The sequence below is a fragment of the Carassius carassius genome, chromosome 6 (genome assembly GCF_963082965.1).
Source record: "Carassius carassius chromosome 6, fCarCar2.1, whole genome shotgun sequence".
Classification (NCBI taxonomy): domain Eukaryota; kingdom Metazoa; phylum Chordata; class Actinopteri; order Cypriniformes; family Cyprinidae; genus Carassius; species Carassius carassius.
In genome coordinates this window covers 32905622-32917642 of record NC_081760.1, presented here as the reverse complement: position 1 = coordinate 32917642, position 12021 = coordinate 32905622, and the positions used below count along the sequence as shown (strand labels likewise).

General features: G+C 36.7%; 1 protein-coding gene across 6 annotated transcripts in view; it reads right to left on the bottom strand.

Annotated features, from left to right (window-relative positions):
- LOC132142686 (SH3 and PX domain-containing protein 2A) overlaps positions 1–12021 on the bottom strand; it is a 94442-nt gene that overhangs the window by 41518 nt on the left and 40903 nt on the right. For all 6 annotated transcript variants that reach the window (XM_059552742.1, XM_059552743.1, XM_059552746.1 and 3 more), the window contains exon 5: positions 11168–11259. In XM_059552742.1, coding sequence (XP_059408725.1) covers positions 11168–11259 — 92 coding nt within the window. The remainder of the gene's footprint in view (positions 1–11167; positions 11260–12021) is intronic.

Here is a 12021-nt window from a genome sequence, read left to right as displayed (position 1 = left end):
GACATACATTTCTACCTTTTTTGGTATCCACTGCTTCCTGTTAAAGCAGGAAGTCACTCTCAGACCAGGAAATACATGTGCAAGACCAATTTTACAGTTATGCTATTCAAAGTCATCCTGTTTTCTTTTCAAGTACATATTTTAAGTTTTTAACTTAAAGCATTTCATTATGTAACCTACGTGTTCTACATATCTTCGTACACGTGTAAAGTCACTGATTTTGATCGTATTTACAGGCTTAACGCTAAGGAAATTTTATACTGGTCCGGTTCGGCCAGTGGTTTAATTTTTTTACTTGCACTGTCAAAATTTTCACAGGACTTGCCACAATCAATCAATAAATAAGACTTATTGTTTTCATTGTTGACTGTAACATTGTGTTGTAATAAATAATAACCATTTTGCACAAAAAGGTACAATAGTTCAAAGATAAAACTGAAATGAACCATGCTTTTTCAGGTCTTTCAGGTAGGTCTAACTATTCCAGTTAAGGATGCACTGATCAGGATTTTACTTATTTTACAATCAAATGAGCCGATTCCCATCCTCGTTGCAAATGTATTTATGTCATTTTTTTTTCCTTTCTTTTTTTTTACATTTATTAAATGTTTATTTTGCTCTGTTACTGGCCAAACTAACCTTGAACAAACAAACAAACTAAAATATCTGCAACGTTTCCTGAGTTATTGCTGCATGCAGAGCTGCACTAATTAACACTCCTTTAATGTGTATTTAACGACAGTAAGAGGAAAATGAAAATGCCATCGAAACTTTTCTGAAGACAGTCAGTTCTCCTCAGAAATACTGTCTCTTTGACCCCCTCCAGGTACCCACACACACACCCTCATTCATGGTCAGTATTTCCCTAAAAAACCCGTAAGGGCTCTTGCTTAATATCTACATTCCCCCCATCTAGTCCAAAATATGACAAGGCTTCCATCTTCTCTGCATCTTGTTCTTTTCATCATTCTCTCGCTCAATCTCCTCCTTTGTGACTCCCGTGGGAGAATGAATACTCTTTTTTTCAGATCAGCAGTATGAGGTCACTGCGAATCTTCTAAAATGAACTTCTTTGTAGCAGAATAGAGGGAGGAAACTGTGCTAAAAGCCCTAAATCAGAAAGATCTGTTATCTGTCTATAAAAGGAAACTGCCACCATTAGGATGGATATAGGACATGACATTTATGAATATGTCCGAAATGAACAGTAGGAAAATCCCCAGTTTTAAGAGACTAAAGCATGCCAGTATCTGCATCAAGAATGTGCCTCTTCTTTAATTAATAAAGCAAAAACTATAAACTATGCATTCAATGTCAATTCATCAATATTAGGTGTTGTATCTGTTGTTTTTTAATAACATTATTTAAAAGAAATGTAATCATTTGCATATCGAATTGTGATTGGTCTTCTTTCTTGCATTTAAAAAGTAAACTAGAAACGCTTTGTGTACTTTCTTTACATGCAACCAAAAACTAAACCTTTAGGAAATCCACATAAAGGTTCATTTTAAAGGCTTGTTGTGCATGTTTTCCATGACTGAAATTCAGTAAATAATCTCTGCCAAACCTCTTCAGACCAATTGTCCTGGCTGTTACCCTCTTGAGACGTATCTAATAGTAAATACTTCACATTCATCGCTTGAGAGTGTTACGCAGAGAAAGTGTTATTGGAAGTGACAGTTCACTGGTTCTGCAGGTAATATATGGCATCACTTGGGTCGCCGCAAAAGTTTCAGACAAAAAATCTACAGTTCTCAGCTTTATCACTCCCAGAGACACAATTAAAGAGAGGGAGTGTATGATGACGGGTGAGGAAAGGCAGGAAATGGTAGTTCACACTGATTGGGCACCGCTCTGTTCATTCACTCAACCTGACCATAAAAGAGTCAAGTAATATCTATAAATCCACGAATGATGCATCGCATTCTGTGGCTTTCTCTGTTATGTGTCTAGGTGGTATCTTTATAAAGTCCTCTCTGGCATTTGCTGTGGTCTATTTAAATAGCAAGCCTGTTCAATGTTCGTCAAACTCATGGTGGCCACCGGCTCAGACAGCAATGAAGTGTGTAAATCATGCACTGACTTACAGGAGGGTCAACTTTCTTAATATTTTACGTTGAAACATATAGTATGTTTAATAAATGTTAAAGGTGAATTGTAATGTGCAGTCATGCAACTGAAATTTCTTTTGGAGCCCCAACAACAAATACAATACTGTTCTTAATAAAGGTCCTTCATTGGCTTCTACACACTTAAAAATAAAGGTTCCAAACAGGGATTTTCAAGGCAATGCCTGAGAAGATCCATTTTTGGTTTCCCAAAATAATCTTCTGGTGAATAGTTCCTAAAAGAACCATAGATGCCAATAAAGAACCATTACTTTTATTAATTATAAACAAGGCGACAAATACACAATCCCACGCATTCACGCACATTATCAAGAATGAGCCCTTTACAGTGGAATAAAACCAGAACATTAATGATAAATAAAACAGAACAGGACAAAGAGAAGAAGAGAAACACTGCCAGCACTGGGCTTTGATGATTCAGTTACATCATTGTGAATATGAGATGATTAGAATATCAGACTGAAGTAAAGGATTTTGACAATCGAGTTCAGTAAAACAGATGATGTGGAAGTAGAGCCGAGAGAAACCAAAGAGAAGCAAAAGAGATGAAAAGTACTGTTTACTGAACAGGTACACTACCTCTCAGACGTTTGGGGTCGGTAAACATTTGTTAAATGTGTTTTTTTTTTTTTTTTGTAAATGGAAAGCTGTATTTTCAGCATCATTACTCCAGTCTTCAGTGTAACATGATAAATCATTCTAATATGTGGATTTGCTGCTAAAGAAACATTTCTTATTACCAATATTGAAACCTGTTATGCTGCTTAATATTTTTTGTGGAAACCCTGATTTTATTTTAATGAACAAAGAGTTCAAAAGAACAGCATTTATTTGAAAAGGAAATCTTTATTTTGTCTTAACTTTCACCTTTTTTCAATGTAATGCTTCCGTGCTGAACAGAAGTGTTAATTTCTTTCAAAACTTTTGAACAGCATGGTTCAACATCTGTTCTTCAAGTGTGTTTAATAGAGTTCAGAGGTTCTGAATTTGTTCCAAACGGCTCAACAAAGCTCTTGCACAAGCTTAAACTCGTGGCATCTCACTGTGCATTTGCAGGAGTGTCAGTGACTGAAGGTGAGAGTTAGCAGTGCAGCGGTGAGGTGTATTCACTGGCCTGTGCATCTGAAAAGCATTAGAGGGGATGAGAAGTGGACAGTCTCATGAGGTGAGAGCGGGTGGATCTGCTAACCAATGAGGCCTGACTCTTACACAGAACTGAACTAAAGACATGTACCAGAAAGAAAGAAACTAACTAGCAAGGAAGTTCTGAATGATTTTGGCTTATTGCTAATTTCTATGGCATTGCTAAGTGGTTGCAAGGCCCAAATCAAACCAACCCTGATATTTTTGTTCCTTATTACAGCCTGGGTCCCTCCTTAGCACAATGTCAAAGAAAAGGAAAATACACACACAACCATGCGCACACAAGAAGAACAAAAATACCAAGAAATGCCACGCAATGTTTAAGAACTCAAGCCTCTGGCTGCCTCCTCTGGTTTCTATTATTGTCCTGTTTCTGCATCAGTGTGGACAGGAAACTGGACCATGTGTTACAACACAAGACTTCTGAGCTACAAACAGATCTAGCACTTACTGAAACTAAATCCTCCCTCACGCTTCAGATCTCCTGAACTCTCGCGACGGTTCACTGATGCTTAGATCTGGTGATTGGAGAAGGTGTCTGAAATCAATCTGCTGTTCCTAAAACCATTCTGTTTTTGTTTGGGAGACATTGTTATTGTGTAACAATAACTCAACCTCCTCCTGGTCCCATCTGACTCATGTTTGTTGGCTGTTGTGTGCTCATACAGAGCAATCACAGAGCCAAACCGTTCCGAACAGCAAATCCATCCGGTTTTAGGAACTATGCTGGAAGATGACTCAACAGAGCACACTATTTTTTCCCTTGTTGGGGGTTGTTAGGGTTTCCAATCAGCATTGTCATGATGTCATTTTCCTTCCATTTTTAACATTAATCTGTTCCCTGAACATTCCTTTGCCTAAAAGGACCTCAACAGATATACAACATGAAACAGGCCTTTAACTTTGAACTAAATCACAATTATTTTTGGCTATTGTCTGTACTTACTCTTTCTTTTCTCTGTATCTCTTTGTCTGTCTCTTTCCTTGACTGATCCCCTTATCAGGCCCTCAGGCAACAGCACTTTAGATAATGAACTAGTTTTATCCGGCATTAACCCCTTGAAGAGCCACACAATAATACTTCACTGTGACCAGTGACCACCTGGGCTTGCACCTAAACCAGCCATTCATGACCGACTCTACACTGAGTCTTTCATTTCATACAAAATCACTTTACGTTTTATGCCCAGATGCCTATAAGCTATTACACATGCCTTTCATATTTTAAATTAACACTTTAAGTGTTGATAAAACATTACAAACCACATATAACTTTTATATACACTGTCATGCAAATGTTTGGGGTCAGTTATTTTTTTTTTCAAACTTCTGAACGGCAGTGCAAGAAATTCAAGCAAAATATTGAAATGATAAATATAAATAATATTGAAATAATAAAATACTTGATTTTTTAATGAACAACATATTTTGACACTGTGGTTGTGAAATGTTAATGTGAAAAAATCAAATAAAAACATAACAGACATTTTTCCAGACTATCTAATCTGAGTGTATTTATTTCAAGCATTGCGATCAGATGTCACTTGTCTCTCTAAGGGGTTTAGGTCAGAGCCCCCACCCCATTTACTTACACAGAAAGACCATAGGACAACCAGGATTTACAGCACTTCATGTGGGAATACACAGTCTACCAACAACCATCCATCATACCAGCTAATAAAAAAAAAAGTTCCCCTGTACACAGTCGGCAAACAGAGAGAGACAAGTGAGAGAGACTGCGCAACATCAGATGGTCTAAAATAGCAAACGTCTGTTTGTGGTGGAAACGCTGCTCTGATCACTGCCATCTGTCTCCATGGAATAAAGGACACACGGAGAGATAGAGAGATCTTAAGCCATTCCTTTTTTATGGTTTGTGATTTTGAATGTTAATGCTATTCTAGTGTGATTGTGTACAGTTATACTTACAGTACTGTAGGTTCAACTTCTACAGCCATGACATCACAGTTGTGACTGTACTGGATAGCAGCTTTTGTGTGACGCTCTATTGCACACTTAAGGGTAAAGCCCTCTCCAGTGTGCTCTGAAAGCACAGATCTCCTGGGACTCCAGTCGCTTGTCTGTGAGCTCTGGATATGTAGAGAATTCTGTCTGGGTGGGAAAATGTGTCTGACTGGAAAAGCAACCAGCCAGATTGTATTTAAATTATGTGTGACAGAGAGGGACTAATAGACAGCAGGCGACCGTCAGCTAAATACTAGTAGTGCATGAAACAAATGACATTTCTTTTATTCCAATTAAAATTAGATTTTTACAGCATGTGTAAATTCCATTTTCAGCAAGCAGTGTGCAAAATGAACACTCAATAAGTCCAAAATGCAAATGAGCATTGACATTGTCAATAAGACTATTCCTATAAAAGGCTTTTTAAATGGTAATAAAACAATTTGGGTGGAGAGAGTATTTAGCTCTCTCCACCCTCAATACCACGACTTAGGTGCCCTTGAGCAAGGCATCGAACCCCCAACTGCTCCCCGGGCTCCACCGCATAAATGGCTGCCCACTGCTCCGGGTGTGTGCTCACAGTGTGTGTGTGTGTGTGTTCACTGCTCTGTGTGTGTGCATTTCGGATGGGTTAAATGCAGAGCACAAATTCTGAGTATGGGTCACCATACTTGGCTGAATGTCACTTCACAATGGATAAGAAGTCTATAATAGTAGATGCTTTTAGATTGCCCTCTAGTGGTCATAACAGTTCATCCACACTAACAATTTGTGTGCATGTACTTCTCAAAACGTCATGTCGAAGTAAGCAGGTCAAATGTCTTTTTGAATGGAGAGGAACTTCACCTGGTCTCAGAATTCAAATATCTTGGGGTAGTCCTTGACTCAACACTTTGCTTCAAAAATCATGTAAAAAAAGTAGCAAAGGTCGTCAAATTTAATCTTCAAAATTTTTGTCACATTCGAAATAATTTAACTATGGGTGCTGCTAAAACATATTATTATTCGATGATTATTTCTCATTTTGATTACTGTCTGACTACCTGGTCTCTTGCTTGTCCTACAACACTTAAAACCATAGAAAGTCTATATAAAAAGTCATTAAAAACATTTACACCGCTATCACACCACCACTGTCAAGTGCTAAAGAAACATAGATTACTAGATTTTCAAAATATGATTAATTTGAAAATGGCCTGTCTGATATATAAGGTCCTTCACTCCCTCGCTCCGCCACCGCTGGAGGACTTTATTGAATCCAAAGAAAATTCTCTGAGGACCACACGAGCCTCTACTAGAGGAGACTTGATAATACCTCACAGGCGTACCACCTTCGGTCAGACGGCCCTGTCTGTCCGGGGTGGGAACCTGTGGAATAGTCTTCCTCTAACACTAAGAGAATGTACTACGTATAGCTCGTTTAAAGTCCAGCTGAAAAATGGCTATGGGCAAATCAAAGCTATACACATTAGTATGTATGCTTTATTCTCTTTTAAATTGTTTTACGTTGTAATGTGTACATGGATGAGTGTTTGTGAAGTTGAATGTAGTCTTGTTTGAATATTGTATATAGCACTTAGCTAACTTATGAACTGACTGTAGATGTAAATTTTATTTTACAATGTTTTTGTGAGCTGTGTGATCCTAGCACGTGGGACTACGGATGGAAATTAGCCTTTGGCTATAATCCGGCATTTTTACATGCATGTACTCCATGTTATGTTCATTAAAATGCACTGTCCCAATTAAATAAAATATTTTTAAAAAAAAAATTAATTTGATTATGTCAGGATAGGATGTTTCTGTTTGCTCAATCTAAGTTTTTAAATCTAAGAAAAAAAGTCCAGGAAATATGACCTAACTTGTGTGTTTATAAACAATCTGATTTAAATAATTAAATCACAATAAAAAGAAAAGAAAAACATAAAAGTGGTCAATTAAATCTAACATAATTCCACAAAATGATTTTTAGTGTTTAATAGAATCAGACAAGTGAGGAAGGCATTCACTTTTCACGGTTTGTCTGTTTAAGCTGCAGTGTGCAAGTTTTCCAGCAGATGGCTCTAAATAGTCAATTTCTCCTTTGCTAAAAATAACAATAAAAAAATGACTACAATTAATATATGCTTCCAAATATTTACATTTTAGATTTTTTTATTTCTAATCTAAGCCATTAAGGGGTTCAGTAGCTTACTTTCATAAAATACTGTGAGAACTGCACTGAAAATGGTGTAAGATTTACTTTGAATGTGATAGAAAAACTTATCTAATATAAAATGAGTTACTAAAGTCCTGAGAATCCTGATACACATAGTAGCATAGTATAAAAAAATAACTTTCACCATCCAATTTGTGCTAAATGTTAAAAATGAAATATCTGACTCCCTGAATTCACTGTCTTGTCTAGAGTAATCATGAATTAGTTGTGGCTTAATCTGAGTTTTCAAAGAGCATCTTTGTCTATCTTCGTCAGATGGATGGAGTCCTTTCCCTCCAGCTGTGTTAGCGGAGAGGTCCCTGAGAACAGCCGTGCAGCACAAACACACTACAAGTCTTAAGGCACAAACTGTGGTAGTTAAAAAACAAAACAAATTCCATGAACACGCAGGAAGGGAGATGATATTGTGATTTCCAAAGTACCGGTATGGAATCAGTTACACGTATGAAATCCACTTCAGGTGGGAAATCTGATCATAGATCAGTATTTGCTAAAAGTGGCCATGCTCTCAAGATCAAGAGTGCTCGTGTTTGTATATGTGTGTGTGAAATCTTCAGTAAATCAATAATTCATATCCGTCTAAAAACAGAAACAGAAACACTAGCAGCACACTTACACGGCATCTCAAATTTCCCCTTCACTTCAACCGTCCTGACGACAGACAGATCACATTCAACCAATCTATTATTCCACATGAACTCCATGACTCCACATCCCGCCTAGAAGGAAAACCTATGTAATGGGACGAAATGACCATCTGTTTCGAGTGATAATAATCTGGCTACATGAGTTTAACAGTTCATAGCGGCAAATGATTGTAATGTTTCCCAAGTAGTACTATTTAATAGGCTAGCTTGAGCCAGACATCTGGTCATTCAAAGGAATAGTTCATCCAAAAATGAAAATTCAAGATATTTTTGTAATACAAGCTGCTTAGTCAAAATATCAAAGAACCACCATGAAATAAGAAGATTATGAGTCAATATTGACTTAAATTTCATTCTGCTCATCACATGAAGCAACAGAAGACTTGAAATAGTGTATTAGTCATACTATTATGATTGTATTATGGTGTTTTGTTTTTCTTTTTGAGTGAAACAGCACAGCTGCACACAACACTTCCTATCATTTTGAAAAGAGTATTCAGGACATTTTTCAACAGAAGAAGAAAGAAAGTCATACTGGAATAATTATGTGGATAAGTACAGTACATGAAGACGGAAGATAAGTTTGAAATGAAACAGTAGCATAATGCTCTATATGATACATAATGAAACAGTAGCATACTAAATTTTTGCTACAGTATATAAACACTGGGTGATATGCAGTATAAAGATATATAAAGACATGTCAGAAAGTATACCGTTTCCCAATTCAGCAAGCATTTTCATTTTGAATACATTTTCTTTTGGGCTTTGTAAATGTAAAAAAAGATGTTTATGAAAAAAGTCTCTTCTGCTCCCCAATGCTGCATTTATTTGTTTAAAAATACAATAAAATCAGTAATATTGTGAAACATACCATTTTAAAATAACGGTTTTATACTTATATTAAAGATACAATTTGTAAGATATTTGCAGTAAAATATCCAAAAACCACTAGGCTAGTGTTATATATTTTGTCCAGCTGATTACTAACAATATCTCTAATGTTTTCAACTACTTGTAAATCATGAGAAAATTCCCATTCTAAACAGTGACACAGGGCAGTGCAGTCGCCTGTCAATGACGTTAGTTACCCTTTGTTACCGCCTTTACTGACGTAGAAACCACATGACAACAGTGTCATGGACAAATGCGGAAGTAGCTTCGCGACAAACTTCAACTAGAAAGAGATGCAGATCTCGCTTGTGTTTTACTCGACAGGTGAGTTGTTTTGATTCGTATCTTTACAGAAAACATATGCTATTATACCGATCAACAAGATTAGTATTATGGGGCATACATGCCAAACACGGGGGATTGCGTCTCTAGACCCGCACGAGGACGCGTCCGATTCATAGTCTGAACGCGTCTTTGCATTGACTTTGTATGTAATCTACTCGCGCAAATCGTTGAACTCGCGTTAAATCCATGATTTATCTTTCCGTCTGATTGATGGCCGTCAGCGGTTGGGTAGAAGACAACAAATCCCATCATTCCACGCTCCTTCTTAGCGCCATCAAACCACGCGATTGCTATTGTTTTGATAGTGCGCCCTCTAGTGGCAGGTCCTACAACCTGTACCTTTAAATATATGGTGAAGCTAAATTTTCAGCAGCCTTGGTGTGTGTGAGTTTGTGGTTGTGTGTAGCCACTGCAGCATGAATGTGTTTTGAACATGAAAATAGATTGCGCACAGTACTTCATATCACTAGGAAGAAATCCAGACAGAGGGAAAGAAAAGCAGAGAATTTAAAATGAGTACGGACAGCTCCGAGTACAGAAACAGTGCCTTAGACTTGTGTTCATTTTCCATTCCAATTCTACAGCAAACAGAGCTGCTTACATGAGACAAAAAATAAAAAAATGTAAATAAAAAACTTTTGATGCTCAAGTCATTTGTACTGCTTTTTTTGGTACCATTTATTTATATTTAAAATAATTAAATTAAACAAATAATATAAATATATGCATTACCATTCACATTTTTTAATGCTTATGACAGGAGTGTCTTACGTTTACCAGGGCTGCATTTATTTGATCCGAAAAAATAAATACAGTAAGAACAGTTATTTTGTGAAATTTTTAGATGAATTTATTCCTATGATGCAAATAACATGATCCTTCAGAAATCCTTCTGATTTGATACTTAAGAGACATTTCTTCTTATTATCAGTGTTTAAAACAGCTGTGCTGCTTAATATTTTTGTGTAAACTGTGAAAAATGTAACGGTACTGTACATTTTTCGAGATTTGTTTGTAACATAAATGTCTTTACTGGCACTTTTGATCAATTTAATGCATCCTTGCTGAATAAAAGTATTAATTCCTTTAAAAAAATAAAATCTAACTGACCTCAAACTTTTAAATGGTAGTGTAGCAAACAAACTATTCATAACGTGGGTTTCTCCTTCTCTTCTCCATTATCTTTTTTTTTTGTCAGGTTTTTCTTTTGGCTCAAATTTTCATGGGATTCATGGGAGATAATTATGGCCCAGCCAGGGGGAAGCCGTTCATACACACTCACAGAGGACTGTGCACATCCACATCAGCGTTAATTAAACAATACCATCCCTGTGATTAAGAGTTGTCGGGTTGGGAACTTAAAACTTGATAATGAAGAAAAACTGTGGTTCTTTCTCTTTCACACACAGAAACACATTTGCACCTCTCTTCACACATACACACACATTCTCTTACATTTAAAAAGAGTCATTCTTGAGAGCCAAATTATACAAATTCTTACAGACCTAATCTAAGGCAAGCATGTAAATACAGCAGGAGGTTTAAACATGTACACCATGTAGAATGTGTGGGAGTATGAGAAATCAGGCAAGTCTGCATGCAGCATGTATACTGTGTACAGCAAATGTTCTGAATACATTGCATGGAATATTGTGTCCCACAGTGCAATCCAAAGCATCTTCCATTTCCAGTGCCATCATAAATAAAATCACAAATGACATCTCTTTGATATCAGAATAGTTTCTCCAAGAAATGTAATGGAGACTTTTTGCTGTGTGTGAGAGAATGTGCAGACATTGATTTGTGAAGGTCTGTGTGACACTCACTCTACGGGAGGGTTGATATCATCTGGTTTGGTCTCGAAGAAACGGAGAACTTCTTCACTCTGCGAGATCTGGGTGGGAAGCCGGACCAGCGCCTGACAGACAGACAGGACATGAAACCGGACAATCAGACCCCAAACAACAAAACAATCACCCAGAAACACAGCAGGCTAATGAACCCCCACTATACCAAATGTTATTTCCTTTGAAATCTCCATAAGGGTCAATGATAAATACGAATATCCAAGGTGACGAAAAGGAAAAATCTTGTAAATACAGCAAGAGAAAACATAATTTTCTGCATGAATTGGATTTTTAACATTCTGAAATGTGTGGAACACTACAAAAAAAAAAAAAACTTCTACTTGTGATTTGAGTTTAAATAACTTAAATTGGTTCCTAAAGACGCAATTTTGCTTCAACAAATCGCACAAACATTTGTCGAACAAATTCAGTCTGTGTTCCAACTGCTTTGGAAGCTCTCAAAAATGATTTGATAGAGAAAGAACAAAGGAAAAAATAATAAGGAAAGAGGGAGAGAGACAACTCGTCTGAAGAATCCCTGGAGTAAACCCTGTTATTTATTTATCTTTGAAGAACACAATGCAATTAATTGGAGATGGTTTGTCTAATTAAAGCTTTCAGGAAATAGCTGGTAAACGTCATGCGTTTAAGCCCATCAAAGACACATGCCTCTCTCTGTCGTGAAGGGAATTTGAAGTGTAGAGGAAATCTGGAGGAATGAAGTTGTCTAAATGTCGTATAATCAAAGGATGATTTAAATAAATGTTAAACGAAAGCTGACAATTTAGAGTGTTTGTATATAAAATAAAATTAAAAAAAATAAATAAAAATAA